Below are 23,777 nucleotides of genomic sequence, written 5' to 3'. Positions count from 1 at the left end.
TTTTATGGACACAAAATGTCTGGAGACTTCTAGAGATGGGTTGGGGCAGGAGGAATGCCCAACAAAATGCTCTCATACCTTGTTTTTCTCATTTCCAAACCTCAGCCAAGTCTGTTGCCCTGTCTCTGGGAACACCCGCTGGTGTCACCTCTGTACATTGTCCCTGCTGCCTGGTGTCGCTCTCTGATCTGTTCCCTGTGTCATCCCATTCCTAGTGTCCACCGTGCCTGGCATCAACCCCTGGTCCACGTCCATCTTGTCTTATGTTGCAATGCAAGATGTGACCAGCAGTATGTATTTTATCACCATCTGTTGAAACCAGGAGGAGCAGTGTTCTTTATCACTTCCATGACACATCCCTCCTAACACCAGGGCAGATATTCTCTATTAATGGGCAAGCTGTTAAAACCAGGTGAGGCAGGTTTATTTTTATCTCTTCCATAACCCATCATCCCTCCAGGGAGATATCTTCTGTTAATAGGCCATTGAGATTCACTGAGTGACTGATAAAATTAATCAACAGTGGGTGTTCCCAGAAACGGAGCTCACAGACTGGGCTAAGGTTTGGAAATGAGAAATCCTATTTCCAAGAGAAAAACAAGGTATGAGAGCATTTTATTGGGCATTCCTCCTGCCCCAACCCATCTCTAGAAGTCTCCAGACATTTTGTGTCCATAAAAATCTCCAGACCAAAAAAATTTAGTTGGAAAAACCCTGAGAAATACCATCCTTAAGCCTGCCAAGACTTGAATGTCTCATGATTATTCCAAAAAAGAGCTCCCCATGAATTGCCCTTCTCTGGTCTCTCCACTTTGGACTTCTTGGAGTCCTGCATCTATTGAGTGTTCTCCTCTCCAGGGGTCCACACCCTCTCCAGGCTGCCACGGGAATCCCCAGGGTCCCCCCTCTCTGCTCTTCTGACCTTGGGCTTCTGGGGCTCCCCCTTCTCTGTGCTGCTGAGGGTTCCCTGCAGCCCCCAGGGGTTCCCCAGATCCCCCTCTCTGGGCTCCCTCTTAGCAATGCCGGGGCTCTTGGTGTCTCAGCGCTCCCGTTTCCCCTGACTCTGCTCCAGGCTGTGGGGAGCTCCAGGGTTTCCCCCTCGCAAGGGTGTTCCCCTCTCCGGGCTGAATCCTGGCGGTCTCCTCTCTCTGGGCTACACGCTTCGGTGTCCCAGTGTTCTCCCCTCTCCTGTCCTTCCCCGTGAAGAAACAACCTCCTGGGACACCGCCAGAATCTCCCCAATGGGCATTTGCAGCTTAGCTTTGGAGTCCTTTGAGCTCCAAAAATCTCCCCATTCCCAAAAAAATACCCACCTATGGAGCACCCAGGATATTTGGTTGAGCTCCCCCTCTGTGATCACCTGAGATATGGAGGGGAAATGCCCCAGGGTCCGGGAGTGCTGCAGAGAAAGCGAGGGCTGGAGCCTGTGTTCCCCCCGCTTCCACTTCCCAATCCTCCTCCTCTCACCCAGCTCTTCCTCCCACCCGTCCTCCCCCTCTTCCTCCTCCACACCTCCTCCTCCTCCTCCTTCTTTTGTTCCCTCCAGCCCTTGTCCTGCTGCTTCTCCCTCCCTGCTCCACCATCCCATTCCTCCTGCCCCGGTCCTGCAGCCCTCGCAGCCCGCGGCAGGAGCGGGGATGGAGCCGGGACAGGTCGGGATGGGCAGTGCGGGGCTCTCAGCTGCTCCCACCCGCTGGGGCCGGGAGGAGCAGGAGGAGGAGAACCCTGCCTGGGGAGAAGGAGAGGCAAACTGGGAAAACTGGAGGCTGCACATCCACACTGGGGCTTGCTGGGGATGTTGGTTGAGGCCTTCCAGCCCCTGGGGCTCCTATCAGGCAGTCTGGGAGGGGGGAACACAGACAGGGCTGGGGGATGCCAGGAGTGGCATCGCTGGGAGGGACTGGGCTGTACTGGGATCATCCTGGGATCATTTTGGAAGTGAGTAGGAACCTGCCGGGCCAATTGAGACCATGTTAGAGGCTAATGTGATATACTGGGAATGACTGGGATCATTCTGAGAGTGAGTGGGAGATGCTGTGAGCAACTGGGAGCACGCTGGTAGCAAATGGCATCATACTGGGACTGATTGTGTTGATGTAGCTGGAGGCAGCTTGGACCATACTGGGATGGATTGGAAGCAGCTAGGATTATACTAGGACCATACTGGGAATGGTGGTACATGACTTGGATCATATTGGAAGTTACTGGGATCATACTGCTGTTAAAAGGGAGCAACTGGGATCACACTTTGGGCTACTGAGAGCAACGGAGAGTGTCTGAGGTTGGAAATGCAAGATGTGAGTGGAGGTATGTATTCTATTGCCATCTGTTAGAGGTGGGGCAGTTATCTTCTGTTAATTGGGCAGTTTTCTTTATCTCTTCCACAAGCCCTCCAGGGAGATATCTTCTGTTAATGGGCCATTGAGCCTCACTGCAGGACTGATAAAATTACCTCACCCCATTGGTAGATGTTCCAGCCATGGGGAGGAGCCAGGCATTCCTACCTGGATATAATCAGAGATTTGGAACACCACAGTCAGGCTTTTCCCACTGGATTCCCAGAGGAGCAGCTTTTCTTCTCCCCTGGATTCGCCGAGGAAGACCAGACCTATCTACACCACCACTGGACCTTTGGAGGAAAACTACACCCTTCTGCAGGAACCACTGCTTCAACAGAACCACATCTGTCCCTCCAGGAGGACTGCAGCCACCATTTAATTGGAGTGCAACAAACACCCTGACTAACAGGGTGTCAGCTTGGATTCTGACTCTGTCAGTGGTTTTCTTTCTACTATTACATATTTCATTTTATTTTTCCTAGCAAAGAACTGTTATTCCTATTTCCATATCTTTCCCTGAGAGCCCCTTAATTTCAAAATTATAGTACTTTGGAGGGAGGGGGTTTACATTTTCAATTTTAAGGGAGGCTCTGCCTTCCTTAGCAGACACCAAGACAGGCAGCGGGACCATCAAACCCAACGCGCCCAGCCCTTGTTTTCCCCCAAGCCAGGATTTCCTGTTTCTAAACCTTGGCCCGATGCAAGAGGAGGAGGTCGTGAGGAAGAGGAAGATGGCCCAGCAACCCCAAGCAGGTGAGGAGGAATTCAGTGCCCCTTTCCCCCTCTCTCCTGCTCCATCTCCCGCCCCAGCACGGCCCCCGGCTGCAGGACAACCCTGGTGCCAAAGCTGTCCTGCTGGGGACGCACTGGGAGGATCTCCTTGTCCTTCCCTGTGGCACGGAGGCAAATCCCATCCTCTCCTTGTCCTTCCTCCCCCAGACCAGGAGCTGAGGATGGAGACCAGGGCGGACAAATCCCCACAGCAGAACCTTGTGGAAGAGGCTGTTTTGAGCAGCTCCACAGCACAGGAATCCAACAGGGAGGAAAAACCCCAGAGATCCCGCACGAGGAGGGGCTGCAAACGCAGATCTCAGGCATCTGAGGGGGAAAGGCCCACCCTGGACTAGGGAGGCGCCTGGAGCTCAGAGCTCGTGGTCTATGAGCAGCTTCAGGGTAAGGAGAAGCCCCAGAAGTGCTTGAAATGTGGGAAGAGCTTCAGCCAGAAATCCAGCCTGACCTGCCACATGAAAATCCACACGGGGGAGAGGCCCTATATATGTGAGGAGTGTGGGAAGAGCTTCAGCCGGAGATCCAACTTGATGGTCCACTTGAGGAGCCACACCGAGGAGAGGTCTTACAAGTGTGAGGAGTGTGGGAAGAGTTTCAGCCAGATCTCCCACCTGACTGTCCACATGAGGAGGTACACCGGGGAGAAACCCTACAAGTGTGATAAATGCAGAAAGGGGTTTCAGACCAGCTCTGATCTCCTCAGGCACCAGCGCACTCACACAGAGGAGAGGCCTTTCCTCTGCCCCGACTGTGGGAAAGGCTTCAAGTACAACTCCTCCCTTGTCAGCCACCAGCATATGCACACCCGGGAGAGGCCCTATGAGTGTCCGAGTGTGGGAAGAGTTTCACCCACAAGTCAAACCTGATTGTCCACAAGAGGATCCACACTGGCGAGAGGTCTTACGAGTGTGGGGAGTGTGGGAAGAGCTTCTGCCAGCGCTCCCACCTGATCTACCACCTGAGGGGCCACACTGGGGAGAAGTCCTATGAGTGTGATAAATGCAGGAAGAGGTTTCAGACCAGCTCTCATCTTGTCAGGCACCAGAGGATTCACACGGAGGAGCGGCCCTTTTGGTCCTTTTTCACCTATACGAGTTGAGAAAGGACAGAGGATAGCTCAATTAGTTCTACTGGAGCAAATGACTAAAACATTACCCCCTCATCAATCACAGTCCCGGGGGAAGAGGGATTTGGCTCCAATGGAGGATTTACTCAGTTAACAATGGACTTAAACGTTCGTCTAAAATGTCCTGTATTGATAGAGTATCAGGGTGACAGGCAAACCTTGGAAGGTTTATTAGATATTGGTGCAGACTCCAGGATTATCAGCCTGGATTGCTGGCCCCACAACTGGCCGTTACAGCCAACCACAGCAGCAGTTACCGGGGTTGGAGGCTTAACACTTGCAAGGAAATCACCCATGTTATCAGTAACTATCTATTGAAAAATTTTACGGAGTGTTTTCTCTGTTGTGCCTTTGCCTCCTACTGTGCAGTGCCTCATTGGTCGGGACATTTTGGCTCAAATGGGGGTTGTGCTGACAAATGAGTACCCTTTGGGCTAATGGCCATTGTGTGGACTTTCCCAATCCCACTCATTTGGAACACGGACACACCAGTGTGGGTTAAGCAATGGCCGATAAAAAGGGAAAGTCTGGAACAAGCACATGTACTAGTACAAGAACAATATGAGCAGGGTCATTTACAGTTGTCAGTAAGCCCATGGAATACCCCTATTTTTGTTATTTAAAAGAAGTCGGGAAAATATCGTTTGCTACAAGATTTACGGGCTGTAAATGAATAAATAGAGCCTATGGGAGCCTTACAACCAGGTTTGCCTAACCCAGCCATGTTGCCAAAGGACTGGCCACTGTTAATTGTGGATCTTAAGGACTGTTTTTTTACTATTGCTCTTCACCCTCGAGACACTCGGAGGTTTGCATTTACCTTACTGGCTTTAAACAGGGAAGAACCAGACAAGAGATTTGAATGGCTTACTCTCCCACAGGGAATGCGCAACAGTGACCCTTGTGTCAGCTGTATGTTGACAATGCTTTACAACCTTTGCGACAGGCCTGGGCCAAAACAACGATTTATAATTACATGGATGATATTTTATTTGTGCAGCCACAACCTTTTACAGGTCAACAAATTCAAGAAATACATAAGGCCCTGGAACTACATGGCTTGGTTGCAGCTCCTGAAAAAATTCAATTATCTGCACCCTGGAGATATTTAGAATGCAGATTACTGATCAGGTTGTTACCCCCCAGAAATTGTAATTGAATATTAAAGTACATACATTGCACGATGCTCAAAAGTTACTTGGTGATCTGCAATGGCTGCACCCTATTGTGGGCATCCCAAATGAGTGGTTAGATGAACTTCAACCTTTACTAAAAGGGACTGACCCAGAATAACCTGTCCATATAACCTCTGAGCAGGTTAAGACACTTCAGCAGATATTGGGCAGTGTGACACAGGGCAGTGTCCCGAGACGAGATCTTAACCTCCCCATACAGCTGACAGTTGGGTGTGGAACTAAATTTTTACTGGGTGCACTTATTCAGCAAAACAGAAAAACGGGGGAGGCGTGGGCCTTAGAAGGGGAAGGTCCTCCACTTCAACAGCATAAAACCCTTCTTCAAAAAATTGAAATTTTGGCTGACCTGCTAAAGAAGGGTCGTGAACAGGCATTACAGATTACGGGAAAGGAGCCTGATCAGATATGGATACCAATGCAGAAAGATACGTTGACCTGGTACGTGATAAACAGTATGGAATTACAAGAGGCACTGCTGGGAGCTGGAAGTGTGATTGCCACTGATGATATTCCCAATATACCATTGAACTGGGTAGGGCAGTGGGGTTGGATTCAATGCCCAAAAAGATCACAGAAAGCCACTGTCGGATGCTATAACAGCCTACACGGACACAGGAAGAAAGTCAAGAACTGCTGCAGTGACCTGGCAGGAAAAGGGATAATGGCACCATCAAATTCTCCAGGCTTCCGAGTTGGATACTTTACAAACAATGGAGCTATTGGCTGTTGTATGGGCCATGATGTCTTTTTTGGGGCCCCTCAACATAGTGACAGATTCTTTGTATGTTGCAGGAGTGTGTGAGTGAATAGAGGATGCATCTATAAAAGAGGTTCAAAATCAGAAGTTACATGAGCTGTTTATTCAGTTACAGAGGGCAATTAAGCTGAGAAAACATCCCTTTTCTGTTATCCATATCAGAAGTCACAAGTGGGATATTGGTCTAGGAGAGGGCAATGTGCAAGCAGATAAACTAGTCTCAATCACACAAATTACTCCAATTCCCAGGCAGACTATGGCCAGAGAGGCACATTCCATGTTTCACCAAAATGCAAAGGGCCTCCATAGAGAATTTCAGATATCTATGGAAGAGGCATGGGCAATAATCAAAGCCTGTCCCATATGTAGTCATCATAATGGGGGCTGCGGGTTAGGTCTGGGAGTTAACCCAAGAGAGTTGAGTACAAACTAGTATAATAGGTCCAATTTCTGCAGATCAAGATCCCAACCAAGCGTGGGACAATTGTCTGAGAGACCTAAAGAGGTTAAATCTGAGCAGATCAAGGAGAAAGAAGGGGAAAGGAGAGACATTCTTAACGACTTGTGGGAAACATGTTTATCTCCCGAATGTTTGGGTTGTTCAAAGCAGTGCCTGGGGAGACCAGGGTGATGTGGCACATTTATGCTGTTACCTTGCTAATCCTCACCCTCTTAGCAGACAGTGCAGATGCTGCCGGAAAAGTGAAAACTCATCATGCATGGGCCCCACCTCAGCCTAAGACTAACATTTGGGTCACCCTCGCAAACTTAACTAACCAGGAGGCCATTTGCCTGTTGTTATCTTCTCCTGGTAACTCATTTACAACTTGCTTGGTTGGGCTGCCAGCAGATCCCTGGCCATGTCCCTCAGGTGTACCCACCTGCAAAACTGACAATCCTAAGACAAGTGTAGATAATTGGGACCAATGGGTTTCTCATTTCCCCATAGCACCACAGGAACCCCAAGAATTGGAGCTGTTAGGTTCAGTGATGGCAGATGCATGTATTAATTTTAACCACAGAAGCCAGCTTTCAGCCAAGAACCATTCCACCATTGTAACTTCCAGCATGGCTGTGTATCGTAATGCAACAGCTTGGTGCAATTATACCACTATTGAAGTGAAGGGAGATGACCATCCAATTGATGAGCATCGAACTCCGATTTATTGATCAAATCAGCCACTTTATATAACAGTGTTAATTAACTTCATGCATATTGCAAAATTTGAGCTCACGATAGGTTACAGAGAAAACTCTAACCCCTCCTTTTGTTTATAATACCTGTGGTTTGTCTATTGAAAACAGGATCAGTGTTCTCAGAGAGCCCAAGGACAGAATGTTTGCCTGTCATGGGAAAACTGTCTGAGAATCTTATTGTTTATAAAGTGGTGCTTGAGAGAGCCTAATTATTTATAGAATCAAGCCTGGGAATTGCTTTACAACTACCTTTTACTTTTCCCTCAACTGTATGCCTTCATGGCCTCTTTCTTTCAGCCATGCATGAACCAGACTCTCCACATACCACAAGAAAAGTGTCGATCTCATCAAATGACCGTATTCAATTGCCAGCAGGTTACTTCTTAATCTGTGGGGACCGTGCTTGGCCTGGTGTCCCATCGATGCTGCACGGGGGGGCCATGTACAATTGGCCCTGTAAGCTGTCTCTGCTTACACCCAATACATCCATGATATTAAACATGAGCTGCCACCATCGTCAACATAAGAGAATGTTTCATGCATTTACTGCTGACTGTAGGGATGATGTAAAATTTTGGTCCCCAGGGGCAATAATTGCAGGGGTGGCAGCTGCAGGTGCCCATGGTGCCCTAAATAAGTTGGGATGCTGGCTTGCAAAACAAACCAATGCCACCTCTTTGACACTTTCTAGCCTTTTGCTTGATGTTGATTTTATTTGTCATGCAACGCTTCAAAATAGAGCTGCGATTGACTTTCTTTTACTTGCACAAGGCCATGGCTGTGAAGAATTTGAGGGCATGGGTTGCATGAATCTTTCTGACCATTCGCAGTCTCCATCCATGCCCCCCTCGCAGAATTGCAAAGGTTAACTGGAAACTTACAGGTAGAATCAGGTTTCCGTATTGATCGATGGCTCTCATCGTTAGGCCTGGGATCATGGTTACGTTTTGTTGCTAAAGTTAGCATTATAGTGGGCATTATAGTTCTGTAAGTAGTGTTAATTTTGCCATATTTTTGCATGTGCTTACAGAACATGGTGCAAAGGATGATATCTGCTGCATTTAATCAGACTATGCTTGTGCAACAGGAAAACAGGGGAAGTGTGGAGAGCTTTGTGGACAGTTGGTTAGATGAGAAAGGTCACGTCGACATAATGCAGCTGGTTAAGCTTGAAGGGGACAAGCATAGAAGCCAGTAGTCAGTGTCCAATAACAGGCAAAGACATTGTGCCCTTGGTGCAAACAGCAGGATAGGGGAGAAAATCTTTGGCAGAAATACGAAGAAAAGTTTCAATAAAATATCCACAAGAATGCAGAAGTTGGCGTAGTTGGCTGATAAGTTACTAGGCAATAGTGAGCTCACCTTTGCGATATGTATGAGCCTAATTAACACTGACATAAAGATGTGTGCCTATCAATAAAGATTTGAGATTTGCTGATCACTCATATTGCATGCCGCATTTCTCCCGCCGATCTCAACATTCTTATTACTCTTTCTTTTAGTTGCTATTAATAAACTTTTCTTTATACCCTTTTAAAGTTTTGAGCCTGTTTTGCCTTTCTCCTAATCCTATCTCACACCAGGAAATGAGTAAGTATATTCCAGTGAGTGCACTAGTAATCAGCCAAAACTGAACACACCACAATAATTGATGCATTCACCAAGAAATCTCAAATTGGAGAACCAAAACATAAAAGGAAACCTTCCTGATGAACTGCAATAGAGCAGAGGAAAATCAAGGCAGAGCCATGGTTTGTCAGGAATTGCTTGATCCTCATGAGCCCCGTGGTGCATTTTGACCTGAGCACTGGAACCTCATGGCCTGAGAGGAGATGGCACAAACCTTTCCAGGAGGAAAAGTCAGAGGAAACACCCAAAGTGTCTCAAAGCATGAATGGGTCCTACTGAGGTCCATCCTCAACACAGGCTCCTCATGGACTCTTTGGAGGAGAGATTTGGTGGCCAGGATGGCACAAAAACCTCTCAGATACTCAGTGTGGAATGGAAAATCCTTAAAAGTACCTAAAGGTATCCTTAAAATACCTTTAAAAACCTTGAGTACCTCAAAGTATTAATGAGCACCACTATGTTTCAGTACAAAGCTCTCAAGGGACTCGTTAAAGCAGATAACTGGGGCCATGATTACACAAACCTCTCACAGAGTCTGTACCAAAAGGAAAACACCAAGTACCTTAAAATAACTGAAGTACCCTGAAGTATTAATGAGCCCTACTGAGTGTTGTTACTGACAAAGCCCCTCCAGGGACTAATTACAGCAGATAATTGGAGGCCATGATTGCATAAACCTTTCAGAGACTCCAAGGCAAAAGCCAAACCCAAAGTCCTTTGAAAAACCTGCAGAGAGGCTCCCGGCACAGAGGCAGCTCCTGGCAAGGGCAGCACTGCAGAGAGACAGCTCTGCCCAGGAGCAGCTCCTGTGCACAGCGCAGCAGGGCTGGGGCACTGCCTGCAGCCACCCCGGGCACAGCACAGAGGCACAGAGGGGTTAAACTCAGCCTGGGCTGGGAGCACAGAGCAGAGCTCACTCAGGGCTCACCAGAACAGAAATCAGTCCAGGTTTGAAACAGGCATTCCCTTGCTGTGGGAGAGAAGCTGCCGTTCCTGCAGGGATCTCCTGGAGCTGGCACATCCCACAGCTTTGAGGACCTTTCAGGAGGACTCTCAGAGCTGCTCCAGGGCAGGGCTGTGGCCCCAGGGCAGGGCTGGCTTTCCCTGCTGCCCCAGTCCAGGCACAGCCCAAGGCAGCTCCTGTTGCCAGGCTCTGCTGCAGGGCTGAGCAGCCGGGGCTGCAGCCAGGGGTGCCCAGGGCTGTCCTGCAGAGCAGGGTCCTGCAGCCCAGGGCGCTGTGCTGGGGCAGGGACTCTGCTGCCTGCCAGGGACAGCTCTCAGCCAGCCCTGGCAGCTGCTCCCAGCGCTGGAGAGAAGCTGTGGGGGGAAGGAGCCACCCTGAGCTGGGCAGGGGCTGCTGCTGAGAGGGGCTGGGTGGGGCAGGGATGCTCCCAGCTCCAGACCTGCCTGGGCACAGCTCCAGAGGACACTTCTTAAAAGAAGGTAAGCCTGGGATTGCTGGAAAAATCAGGAGCTTTTCTGAGAGTTTTCAATTTCCTACTTGGAGAAGAATGGGAAGGTTGGGGTGATGACAAAAAGATTTTTGTATTTTTTACATTTTATATATTCATAGCTCTCTAAATTACTATCATATAGTTACAATACTATAATCCTTACTTAACTCTATTTAACTCTTAACTCTATTAAACCACTATTATATTCTTATATAGCTTTAATCCTGAATTAAATCTAGTATGTTTCCTTACCTTTCTCTTAATAACCTGACTGTCTAAATATATTCCTAAAATGCTGTATAGTCCCATTCTTTTATATAGCCCTGAAATACTATATAGTATTCTAGGAACTGGACATATAGGAACATTTTGGGTTTTGAGAATGAGCAGAATATGAGCAGTCATTATAAAAAGTGAAGGCAAAGAAGCCTTTGGACCTACTCCAATGGGTTGACCAGGGGTGTGTAACTAGGGAAACTGAATCTCCTTTTGGATGTTCCTGTTAAATATCCTAATTAATCAACCTTAATAATTTGTTCAAATCAGGAGCTGGGTGTGCCCCATCCCCACTGGGACACCTGGAAGCTTCCAATAAATGTCTGGTTTTTACTTTACTGTTCTAACACTGTTGCAAGGGGTTTTTTTTTTGTTTGTTTGTTTTTTTCCTCTTTGGGTTATAGACAGCAGAGGGATGAGAGAAGCAGAACAGGAATTGTAATCTCAGAATCACAGAACATTTTGAGTTGAAAGGGACACATAGGATCATCAAAGGAATGTTTGAACATTTACACAGACTCCAGAATTGTAACTTTGGGTGGTCAGTATCTCTGCTGGGAGCCTCCCAAAGGCCCTCAGCCACTCCTCAGCCCTGGACAGCAGCAGCATCACCTTTGCAGGGCCCAGCAGGGCTCTCCTGAGCTGCCCTTGCCCAGCTGCACACAGAGCCTGCCCCAGCCAGGGCCCTGCACACAGGCAGGTTTCTGTAGGGCCCCGGCCAGGGCACACAGGCTGGGATGGGCTCTGTGAGCGCTGGCAGGGACAAGGCTCCTCTCAGAAGGGAATGTCCAGGCCCAGGGAGATGCTCAGGGAAGGAGAGGGGGCTGAAGAGAGCAGTGCTGGGGGCAGGATGAGGGCACGGTTGGTGTGTGGGAGGTGCCGGGCACAGCTGGGCACGGGAACACTGTCCTGAGTGCCGGGCTGTCTCTGCCCTGCCCTCTCAGGCAGAGCACCACAACATCCTCTCTTGGTTACCCACTGCCCTGATATTGACCCTGTTACCTGCTGCTCTCAGGGAGGCTCTGGCATTTGCAGCAGCTGAGTCAGGCACTGCCATTGGCATTCCTGCCAGGCAGGGCTGTCCATGGGAATGGGGTGTCCAAGCTTCCCTGGCACCTGTGGGGCTGTGGGCAAAGCAGTCCATGGGAAAGGGGAATGAGCTGAGCCCCCTCCCTTGGATCCCATCATGGGCACAGCTGGGGATTTCCTTGCTGTGCCCTTCCAAGCTCTGAGCTGCCCTCCTGGGGGCAAATCTGTGCCAGAGCCTCTGGGAGTTCCCTGAATGTCCCACGGGGAAGGGCAGAGCTGCCAGAGCTGAGGAAATGCTGTTGGGTTTGCCAAGGGAGCCGTGAGTGTCCTTGGCACAAGGAGGTGCTGAGACCTTGCCCAGAGACCTTGAGAGAGGGTGAGACATTCAGGGATCCCTCTGCTCTGGGCAGGGTCTGGTTTATTCCAGGCTGACCCAGGAGTGTGATTGTGCTCTGATTTCAGCCAAAGGTGCAAAGCCAGGGCAGTTTGGAACAAGCCCATCCAGCCCCTCATCTTCCCTCAGCCACAGGGAATCCTTTGCCTCTCCCATCTCTCAGTGGCAAACTCTGAGTGCAGCAGGAATGCTGGGGATTCCTGACCTCAGAGAGCCAGAAATGATGTGTGGGTAGGAAAACAATTCCTAAAAAAACCTTCTGCTATTCATGTCTTATAGGACTGTGAATGCAGATGCTACCAAGCCTGTCTGCATTAGAAGCGATTCCCCTGTCAAATCTTGAACATCCAGCCTTGTCCCTCTGCCACATGGCCACAAATCCAGGGCAGCAAGGCAGGGATGGCTCCTTGAGAGCCCCCAAGCACAGGCCTGGCTGCTCCTGGCACACTCAGCCAGCACAACTAGAGCTCAGGCAGGGACATGGCTGAAGGTTTTCCCAGAGCAGGAACAAGGCTACAGGAACAGTCTGCGGGGAATAGCCCAGGCTTGGCTCAAAGCAGCCCATCCTGACTTGTCACTGTCCTTTCTCCATGAACAGGTCCCCATGTGCAGCCCCAGCAAATGTCCAACAGCAGCTCCATCAGCCACTTCCTCCTGCTGGCATTGGCAAACACGCGGCAGCTGCAGCTCCTGCACTTCTGCCTCTTGCTGGGCATCTCCCTGGCTGCCCTCCTGGGCAACGGCCTCATCATCAGCGCCGTAGCCTGCGGCCACCACCTGCACACGCCCATGTTCTTCTTCCTGCTCAACCTGGCCCTCACTGACCTGGGCTGCATCTGCACCACTGTCCCCAAAGCCATGCACAATTCCCTCTGGGACACCAGGGACATCTCCTACACTGCATGTGCTGCTCAGCTCTTTTTCTTTCTGTTCTTCATCTCAGCAGAATTTTGCCTCCTGACCATCATGTGCTATGACCGCTACGTGTCCATCTGCAAACCCCTGCACTGTGGGACCCTCCTGGGCAGCAGAGCTTGTGCCCACATGGCAGCAGCTGCCTGGGCCAGTGCCTTTCTCTATTCACTGCTGCACACAGCCAATACATTTTCTCTGCCCCTGTGCCATGGCAATGTCCTGGGCCAGTTCTTCTGTGAAATTCCCCAGATCCTCAAGCTTTCCTGCTACAAATCCTATCTCAGGGAATTTGGGCTCATTGCAGTTAGTGTCTGTTTTGGTTTTGGCTGTTTTGTGTTCATTGTTTTCTCCTATGTGCAGATCTTCAGGGCTGTGCTGAGGATCCCCTCAGAGCAGGGACGGCACAAAGCCTTTTCCACCTGCCTCCCTCACCTGGCCGTCGTCTCCCTGTTCCTCAGCACTGCAGCATTTGCACATCTGAAGCCCCCCTCCATGTCTTCCCCATCCCTGGATCTGGCCCTGTCAGTTCTGTACTCGGTGGTGCCTCCAGCCCTGAATCCCCTCATCTACAGCCTGAGGAACCAGGAGCTCAAGGCTGCAGTGAGGAGACTGATCACTGGATGCTTTCAGGAACATTAAACTACTGGCCAATTTCTGCCAATCACTTGTACTAAAAGACGTCTTTCATACTTCTTGTTGCTTTGGTTGTGGTTTGTTTTTTTTTTCCTTTGTATTAGTTTTTCATATTGTCCACAAAGAAATGTCATTGTTTGTGCAATTTCTCATTTTGTTTCTCTCCACCTTCCATGTGGCCAGAGACTGTGTCAATGAGGGGCAGCACTCTTGGTGGCTTTAAAGGACCCAAAGGATCTCCCAGCAAAGTTTTCTGCAGTGATGCCCTTTTGTTGCCTTCTCAGGAGCTGCAGCAGCAATGTCTGTGTGCAGAGCTGGGGTCAGATCAGTGCTAGCACAGCATCTCTGGTCCTGCTGGCCGCACCATTCCTGATCCAGGCCAAGAGCCATTGGCCTTCTTGGCCACCTGGGCACACTGCTGGCTCATGTCCAGCCTGCTGTCCATCAGTCCCTGCAGGCCCTTTCTGCCTGGCTGCTCTCCAGCCACTCTGTCCCCAGCCTGTAGTGCTGCAGGGGTTGTTGTAACCAAAGTGCAGGACCCGGCACTTGGTCTTTTTAAACCTGACCTTGTTGGATTCATCCCCTGGATCCAGCCTATCCAGGTCACTGTGCAGAGCCCTCCTATGTTCCCACAGAATCAACACTCAGATCCAGCTTGGTGTCATCTGCAAAGACGTCCTTTGTTTCGTGGAGCCCCTCAGTGTCACAATGGCCTCCTTGTTACACCAGGCCCTGCACTGTCACACTGGTCTCCTTGGTTCCATGAGACCATGCAGAGCAACAATGGTGTCCTTGGTTCCATGGGGCCCCAAAATGTGACAGTTGACCCCTTGGTTCTGTGGGGCTTCACAGTGTCACAGTGTTCTCAATGCCCTAATACTGCCTTGTCACCCAGACCATGCCACTGAGTGCCACTGGAGAGGGACAGTGACTCTGCCACCTTCCCCCCTAGCCAGCCCATTCCAATGCCCACTCACCCTTTCTGTGAAGAACTTCTTCCTATTGCCCAGCCTGAACCTCCCCTCGTGCAGCTTAAGGCTGTGTCTTCCTGTCCTGCCCTCCAGCAGATCCACACTCACACCCACCTTGGTGCCATCTGCAGTTTGTGAATGCTGGACTCGATCCCCTCAGCCAGATCATTAGTGAAGATATTAAACAGGACTGAGCCCAGCACAGATTCCTGGGGGACACCACCAGTGCCTGGACACCAGCTGGGTGCAGCACCATCCCCACCACTCTCTGGGCCCAGCCTCCAGCCAGCTCTTTACCCTGGGAAGGGTGAACATGTCCAAGCCATGGGCTGCAGCTTTTCCAGGGAATTCTGTGGCTCATGGCTTTAAAGGCTTTGAAGTCCAGGCACACAACATCCACAGCCTTTCCTGCATCCACAGGTGGGTCATCTGGTCATAAAAGGAGACCAGGTTGGTCAGGCAGGACCAGTTACCCCTAAATCCACGCTGGCTGGCTCTGATCCCTCGGCCATCCTGTGGGTGCCCTGGGATGGCACTCAAGGTGATCTGTTCCATAACCTTGCTGGGCACCCAGGTCAGGCTGACAGGCCTGGAGGTCCCCAGCTCCTCCTTCCAGCCCTTCTTGGGGATGGGCTCACACTGGCACCTCCAGCCCTCTGGGACCTTCCTGCTGAGCCAGCACTGATGGTAAATGATGGAGAGCAGCTTGGGGAGCTCATCCACAGCTCCCTCATCCCCCTGGGATGGATCCCATCCAATCCCATACACCTGTGAGAATCTGAGAGGCTCAGCAGGTCAGCAACTGCTGCCTCCTGGATTCCAGGGGCTGTTCTGCTCCCTGTGGCCATCTAGACGCTCAGGAGAGCACTTGTCCTGAGGACAGCCTTTCCTAATATTGAAAATTGAGACAAACAAGGTGTTAAGTAGCTCAGCCTTGTATTTATCTTTAGTTACTGTATTTCCTACTGCATCCAATAAATAGTAGAGGTTCTGTTTGTCTGGTGTTTTACTATAATTTTATTTATAGAAGCATTTCCTCTTATTTTTCACGGAAGTGGCCAGGTTAAGCTCTAGTTGAGCTTTCACCTCCTTCCTTTTCTTTTTGCATAACTTAACAACATTCTTAAACACTTTCTGAGTTGCCTGTTCTTCTTTCCAAAAGTGATGCACCCTCTTTTTACCCCTGAGTTCCCACAAAGGCTCCATGGGCAGCCAGGACAGTAATTTTCCTCACTAGATCATGTTTTGCCACACTGGCAGAGGCTCCTCCATCCCCTTAAGATTACTTTCATGAAGTGTGTCCATCCTCCCTGGACCCTTTTGTTTTTAAGGGCTGTTTCCCTTTAAAGAATCAGTACCTGATTTGGTACTCCCCAAATCTGCATCCTAAATAGGCCAAAGTCTGCCCTTCCTAATTCCAGTGCAGAAGTTTTGTTGCTGCCCCTCCTTCTTTCACAGAACATTGAAAACTTGATTATTTCATGGTCACTGTGCCCCAGGCAGCCTCCGAGCCCCACATCTCCCACCAGCCCTTCTCTGTTTGTGAACAGCAGCAGACAGAGCTTTCCTTGGCAGTGGGAATGTTAAATTCTGTAAAACAGAAAAGTCCTTAACCCTAGTGTAGCATTTAGAAACACCATTATTTATTCAGCTGGATGCACGGGGAACAGCTCCTCTCAAAGCTGTGCATGCTGAGTACAGGAAAGTTTCTGTTTATATTCTGTATTTTGCACACATATTCATTGATTGCCCTGGACTAAACATGCATATGATATTCATTTCCCCAAAATCATTAACATATTTCTTCTCCCCTTTACCCATGTGCTCTTCTGTCCTGGGGGTCTCTCTGGTGGTCCCTGGTGGTCGTGGACCCCGATGTTCCAGTGGCCCTGGCTGAGCTGGCAGGACACTGAGGCTGCTGAACTTCCAGTTCCCCTTCTCACACAATGGGCATTGAGTGGTTTCCATAGGGCTGGGGTTGTGGAGAACCAGCATTGTGTGTGCTCACCTGGTGTAGACAATTGATCATCTGATAACATGAGGTCACAGAGTGGGCTATGACATCACAGAGTGGGTTATGTGAGGTCACTGAGCAACTACAGCATCATAGACTGTGAAGCCCCAAAACAGATAGTCTTCAAGAAATAATGAGTTAAAACATAGAATGTGAGGCATTTGAAGAAAGCATAGTATTAGGAAACACATAGAGCAATTAATCAGCTAAAACATGGAACACAATGACAGGAAAGAGATAGGGATAAGAAGAACTGGTGGGCTAAGCATGTTCAGAGCCAACAATGTCAAACTGACCCTAAGGACTTTGCCAAGCCATAGAGACCAAGCCAAGTACACCGGGAATTGACCAAATTAGGAAAGGAATTCAAAAGTTTAAGGAGGAAGACTCATCAGGAGACCCCAGCCTATGATGAAGGCAACCGGAACGACCACCAAGATGATCCTCAAAAGAGGTGTCCCCGCCCACGCTCCACCTACACCACACCCCCTATGAATATTCATGCAAAGATATGATTATGTATATGATCTGATGTAATCCTATATTCAAAACTGTATAAAAGGCTTGCTTTGTTACGGGAAACTTAGAAATCCATTTTGTGATTTCTCCGACGCGTCGTAATAAATACCTCCTGCTTATCTGACCTAGACTGAGTCTCTTAAGCAGTTATTCTCGCCTTTTTGGGGCAAAATTCGGCATCAACTGTCTCTGTGACATCACATAGCCAGTTGTGACATCACAGGGCAGAGGACTAACATCACAGAGCAGGCTGTGACATCAGAGACCAGCTGTGTGACATTAGAGAGCAGACTATGACATCACAGAGCAAGCTGTAACATCCCAGCAGGGCTGTGTGAGCTCACTGGGTTGGTCACTCTGCCCCAGCTCCCCCTCACAGTTTCTCCCAACAACTACAATGCTGTTCATGCCCAGCAGGGTCCCTGTCCCCTGGGATCCCCCCGGCCCACCTGGAGCCACAGTCTCCACCAAAGGATGTTCCACACAATCCACCCCAGAGCCTGACAGGGAACAAGGGGCCAGGACAGTGTGACCAGGACAGCTAGGACAGGGATTATCCAGGTCACTGTGGCCTGGGTTGGGTTCCCCAGCGCAGGAAAGATGTCTGGCAGCTGGAGCAGGGTCTGGGAAGGGCCTCCAAGGTGGGGCTGGAGCCCTTGGGCTGTGAGCAGAGGCTGAGGGAGCTGGGCTTGTCCAGCCTGGAGCAGGGAAGGCTGAGGGGCTCCTCATCCCAGCCTGGCAGTGCCAGCAAGGAGGGGATGGAGAACACAGAGCCAGGCTCTTCACCGGGGGCTGGGGGAGACAAAAGCCAATGGGTGGAAGGGGAAGAGGGGAGATCAGCCAGGGCATGAGGAGATGAAATGAGTCAGGCTGCTTTCAGAATTTCCTCAACAACAAGAGCAGCCTGAGCCCCTTCTCCATCCATGACTGAAAGCTTTGCAAATCAGGAATTGTTCAGGCTGCTTTGCCCCCATTCCAGGATGGGCATCCTGATACAAGAATTTAGGTGTGTTTATATCCACCACAGAACCATATTTTTGTAAAAATAATTTTAATACGGAAATCACCTGTGGATGGCAGACTCATCAGATACTGCTGGGATGTTGCACATTGCTCAGGGAAGAGCTGTGATTGTTATTGAATTGTATCCTGTTCAACCATGGTCTGTTGGCCATGAAGAGAAACTTTCTGTGCCTCTGAGTCTCATCAGTTCCTGACCCCCAAAGGACACAAACCTGGTGAGTTCTGGTTCCCACTCCAGTGGTGGCACCTGCACCTCCCTCCATAGCCAGAGCAGAGCTCCCTTGTCCCAGAAAGTCCCTGGCAATGCAGGGATGAAGGAAACAGGACAAGCTGTGGGGATCAGGGGCAGGGCACAGCCAGGGATTTGGGGTGGTTGTGAGCCCAGGGCAGGACCTGGCCCCTGGCCTTGGTGAACCTCATCCAACTGTCCTGGGCCCATGGATGGCTCCAGCCTGGCCAGATCCCTCTGCAGAGCTTCCTGCCTTCCAGCACAGCCACACTCCCACCCAACTTGGGCTCACCTGATACTAATTTAAAAAGGGGAAAAATAAACTAAACAGGACAAAACAATTCTCCTTTCATTATTTTTAATGTAGTAGATTCACTTTGAATAAACTTCTGAAATCTGCCTGATTAACCACAGAAGAATTCAAGACTTGAATTATTCCCATGGGGTTCTCTTGTTTGGGTGTTTTGAACAAATGTTGATCAGCTTTTCTCACTGAATTTCTCAATTGAAGAGTTCAAGAATGAAAAGACCTCCAGAAAAGTAAACTTCTTCTCCAACCTCCAAGGTGCTGAGGATCCATCCCCATCAGAGCAGCAATGAACAGAAATGGGCACAGCTTTGTGGCTGCCCCAGCTTTGGCATGGGCCCTGGGCCTGGAGCAGGAGCAGCTCTTGAGGGCCCCAAGGCCGGGGCTCTTGTGCTGCCCTGGGCAGATGGGATGGCAGCAGGGGCTGCAGAGCTCTCAGCACCTCAGCCCGAGGGGAGCAGGGCAGCCAGGGAGCCTCCTTTGGCCTTGGCCCAGCACCTTCCCCCATGGCTGGGGCTGAGTCCTGTGGCGGCTGCAGCTGCTGCTGTGCCCTTGCCAGGGGCTGAGGCCGTGGGGCAGTGCCCAGAGCAGCCTGGCCTGAGCAGAGTTTTGGGGCCAGAGCCAGCTGGGCTGGGCTGGGGAGAGGCCCTTGGTGCTGCCCAGAGCTCAGGGCAGCTGGCAGAGCTTGCAGGGAGCTGGGCTGGGCTCAGAGAGTCTGGCCCAGAAACCATCAGTGTCCATCTCAGCCTTGCTGAGCGTGCAGGGGCCAAGAAGAGCAGCCCAGGGTCTGCAAGTTCTCTGGATGGGAGCTGAGCTTGTGAGCCCCTGATCCCTGCCAAGTGCTGGGGCTGCACTTCCAGCTCCAGAGGAGATGGGACAGATGGGAGCACAGACAAATCATTCCTGCTGCATTCTTTCTTGTGTTTGCCTGTACAGGTGACCTGGATCCATATCTAGACAAGGTGTTTTGTGTAAGATAACACTGGTAGAGGGATAAGAATAATATTATGTAGCTGAAAATAATATTTCACGCATAATACACCATGAGAAAAAAAGGCATATATTATTAGAAGAGCATCTGAGTTTTTCAGAGGAGGAGAGATTCATTGATGTTCCAGTAGTTAAACCTGTTCAAATACTTTCCTCTGGGCTTCCTTCAGTTTAGAGGTAACCACCAGAGCCCAAGGCCAGCCAGAGCTCTCTGTCCTGGCAGCTTTTGCCTGGGAGAACCCTTGCATATAGGGAATTTTCAGGGGGAATATCAATTTTGGCCATGGGTACCTGGACCGATGGATAGTTCTTTTCCATAGGAAGGAAAGCACAGAGCCCCAGTTCTCCAGAGGCTGATGAGAGGCAGGCCTCAGCATTCCAAGATCAGCTGGACCTGTCAGGTGGCCCCTGAGGGGCCAAACCAGCCAGATCTGTTCCATGTTCCCTTGCTTTCATGGCACTCTGCAGTGTCACAATGTCCTCCTTGCTTCTGCAGTGTCACAATGGCCCCATGCTTCCATGAGGCCCTGCAGGGTCACAGTGGCCCTTTGGTTCCATGGGGCCCCACAGTGTCACAATGGACTCCATGATCCCATGGGGCCTTGCAATTCCACAATGCTCTCCATGGATCCACGGTGCCCTGCAGGATAACAACGGCCCTTTGGCTCCACGAGGCCCTGGAATGCAGCAATGGCCTCTTGGTTCCACAAAGCCCTGCTGCTCCACACTGGGCCCTAGGGACCGTGCAGCCCAGCAGAGCCACAGTGATGGCCTTGGTGCCACGAGTACCCACAGTGTCACAATGATCCCTTGGTTCAACATTATCCCACAATGTCACCAAGGTCTCCACAGGAAAGAAACCACAGAGCCCCAGTGTTTCAAGGGCAGATGAACCATAGTCACCAGAGGCCAAGCCGAGAAAAACCAGTCGATCCTGGCAGCTTTGTCTCGGAGCAACTCTTGGATATTGGAAATTTTGCATGTGGAATCCCAATTTCAGCCAGTTTCAGCCTGGAGGAGAAGGTCAGTTCTTTTCCACAGAAAGGAAAGCACAGAGCCCTTGTGTTTGGAAGGCAGCTGAGAGCCAGCCCTCAGGAGGCCAAGGCCAGCCCGACCTGTCTATGATTGCAACTTTTGTGTAGGGGCAATCTTTGGATATGGGACTGTGCTGGGGTGACGTTATGATGCTTGTATCCCCATTCATATGTTCTGTGCCTTTAAGACCGGCTCTGAAGAGTGGAAGTTTTGTTTGGGTTTCTCTTATCAGGGACACAGACACGGACAGTACACGGGGCTGTTTTGGCTTCTTGTTTTCAGCTTGCTGCTTTGCTTGCTCTCTTTTCTGCTCTTGCTTCTGCTCTGCTTTGGCCTCTGCTTATTAGCTAGTTCTAGCTAAACAGTCCAAATTCCTTCCCAGACTGTTTCTCCTCTCCTGTTTCTGTGACCATGTCGAACCTGCTCCGGACTGGGACCTGGGAACACCGAGGGTTTGCACCGTTTGGCTGCAGCAGCTGCCCAGCGCCAGAGGGACTGAGAACAGAGCAACCACCCCCGAAAGAGACTTTCTGATTTTGCCATCTTTCTCAGAGTGGCGTCATCTGGTATTGTTCATTTTGTGTGCTGGGGGATGCTGTGCCTGTTAAATAAACAGGTTCTTTCCACTTCTCTCTGAGGAATTCTTCCTGAACCAGTTGTGGGGGAGGGGCCCTCCTTTGCAGATTCTTTACAAATTTGCCCTAAACCAGGACAGGGACTTTTAGAGGTGGAGTCCCAATTTCAGCCACCTGCACTTGAAGAAGGATTGTTCTTTTCCGGAGGAAGGAAAGCACTGAGACCCAGTGTTTGAGGGCAGGTGAGACCCAGCTCTCAGGAAGACAAGGGCAGCCAGACTCCTTGGCAATGGCAGCTTTTGTCTGGCAGCAATCCCTGGATATTGGGAATTTTGGAGAGGGAATCCTGTTTTGACCATGGCTGCTTAAATGAGAAGGGCAGTTCTTTTCCATTTGAAGGAAAGCCCAGAGCCCCAGGGTTTCAGGGGTACATGAGAAGAGACCCTTGACATGCCAAGGGCAGTTGGACCAGTCAGGCCAAGCCAAGCAGGCCTGTTCCCTGTTCCCTTGTTTCCATGGGGCCCTGCAGTGTCACAATGGAGGTGTCATATTGGATCCCTGGTTCCATCAGGCCCAGATGTGTCACACTGGCCTCTTGTTTCCATGGGGCTCCAGAGTGTTACAATAGTCCCTGGCTTCCATGAGGCGTTGCAGTGTCACAGGGGTCTCCTTGGTGCTGCAGTGTTACAATGGACCCTTGGTTCCATGGGGACTCACAGTGTCAGAAGGGTCTCCTTGGTTCCATGAGGCCCTGCAGAGCCCCTTGATTCAACGAGGCCTCCAAGTGTCATCATGGCCCCCAGGATTCCATGAGGCCTCACAATGTCACAATGGACCTTTGGTTCCATGGGGTCCCGCACTGATCCATGGATCCTTAATTCCAGGGGCCCTGGATTGTCACAATGGACTCCTTGGTTCCATGGTGCCATACAGTGTGACAGCTGCCCCTTGGCCTGCCAGGATCCCACAGTGTCCCAGTGGTTCCATGCTTCCATGGGGCCTCCAAGTGTCACAATGATCTCCATGATCCCATAAGGCCTTGCAGTGTCACAACAGACCATTGGTTTCACTGAGCCCCACAGTGTCACTGTGGTCCCCTTGGCTCCACAATCCTCTGAAGTGCCACAATGGCCCTTTGGTCTCACAAGGCCTCCAAGTTTAAAAATGGCCTCCATGGTTCCATGAGGCCCTGCTGTGTCACAATGGACCTTTGGTTCTATGATGCCCCAGAGTGTCACAATGGTACCCCTGGTTCCACTGGACCCTTCATCCCATGGACACCCACAGTGTTCACTGCAGTCCCCTTGATTCCACCAGGCCCTGCCATGCTCTAATGGCCCCTTGGTTTCAGTGGGTCCCAAAGTGTCAGAACAGTCTCCATTGTTCCATGAGGCCCCACAATGTCCCTGTGCTCCCCTTGGTTCCACAGAACCCTACAGTGGAACAATGGACTCTTGGTTCCATGAGGTTCCTCAGTCCCAATGGTCTCCTTGGATCCACAGGGTCACAGTGGCCCCTTGGCTCTGTGTGGCCATGCTGTGTCACAATGGCTCATGGTTCCATGAGGCCACACAGTTTAACAAGGGACCCTTCATGCCATGAGGCCTTGCTGTGTCACAATGGACTTCTGGTTCCATGAGCTTTCATGCTTCCAGTAGCAGTCTCCTTGGCTCTGCAGTGTCACTATGTGTGAGAGTCTGTCCGAATTTTCCCTCATCTGCCTCATGATCATCATTTGAGGACCACTGAAGAGAAGACCCCCTGCCCCCCTTCTAGAATCTCTGGCTCTGAAGGAGAAAAGTCACACGCCAAAGGCCCTGAGACCTGAAAGCTCAGTGTTGAGCTTTTGTTTTCACAGGTGTGTTTGCTGTATGCTAAGAAGGGGGCATGCCCCGTTTGCAACAGTATCAGCTTTGGAAGCTGTCCCATCTCTCGGCCTGGCTGGACTTCTCCTGAGTTTCGGGTGGCCTCCCACAGAAGATCCTCATCTGTTTTACAACCACCGTGACAGACAGACTGAGCTGTAGGGAACCTGTCCATCAAGGACTGAGACATGAAACCTCCATGTGAAAAGGCGCCTGTGCTCCTTCCAAGGACTGGCCCCAGGGCTGGGCAGGGGGCTCAGGGATCCCCCCGGGGCGGATCCGTCCCCCGGCCCGAGCCCAAATTCCGCTCTGGGGCCGCTGGGCTCTGTGGGTCCACCTGGCAACTGGTGAGTCATTGGCGGGAAAAGCTCTGGTTGGCTGGAAATTGTTTAGCGTGTCCTCTGATTGGCTGGAATTGTGAAAGGCGCGGCGCCCTACGAGTGTCCAGGGGAGCTGCGGAGTCCGGGCCAGAGCCTTTTCCTATTTCTTTCTGTTCTCTGAGACCTCTTACCTAT

At 50.6% G+C, this 23,777-nt stretch overlaps 3 protein-coding genes across 3 annotated transcripts in view; 2 read left to right on the top strand and 1 right to left on the bottom strand.

Moving 5' to 3' along the window:
- The window catches only part of LOC131095372 (zinc finger protein 850-like), a 503,603-nt gene extending 503,348 nt beyond the window's left edge, over positions 1 to 255 (bottom strand). Inside the window, exon 1 of the mRNA XM_058043070.1 lies at positions 149 to 255. Coding sequence (XP_057899053.1) covers positions 149 to 255 — 107 coding nt within the window. The remainder of the gene's footprint in view (positions 1 to 148) is intronic.
- Positions 256 to 3,037: 2,782 nt separating this feature from the next.
- Positions 3,038 to 4,227, top strand: LOC131095371 (zinc finger protein 239-like). Its single transcript, XM_058043069.1, has 3 exons — positions 3,038 to 3,092; positions 3,486 to 3,878; positions 3,953 to 4,227. Exons 1-3 carry the CDS (start codon positions 3,038 to 3,040, stop codon positions 4,225 to 4,227), a joined length of 723 nt encoding a protein of 240 aa, XP_057899052.1.
- Positions 4,228 to 12,807: 8,580 nt separating this feature from the next.
- On the top strand, positions 12,808 to 13,740 carry LOC131095382 (olfactory receptor 14J1-like). Its single transcript, XM_058043077.1, has one exon. It carries the CDS (start codon positions 12,808 to 12,810, stop codon positions 13,738 to 13,740), a length of 933 nt encoding a protein of 310 aa, XP_057899060.1.
- The last annotated feature ends 10,037 nt before the right edge of the window (positions 13,741 to 23,777 follow it).

This window comes from Melospiza georgiana, chromosome 34, assembly GCF_028018845.1.
Source record: "Melospiza georgiana isolate bMelGeo1 chromosome 34, bMelGeo1.pri, whole genome shotgun sequence".
Lineage (NCBI taxonomy): Eukaryota > Metazoa > Chordata > Aves > Passeriformes > Passerellidae > Melospiza > Melospiza georgiana.
The sequence above is the reverse complement of the archived record's forward strand: the minus strand, read 5'-3'. Positions and strand labels throughout refer to the sequence as shown.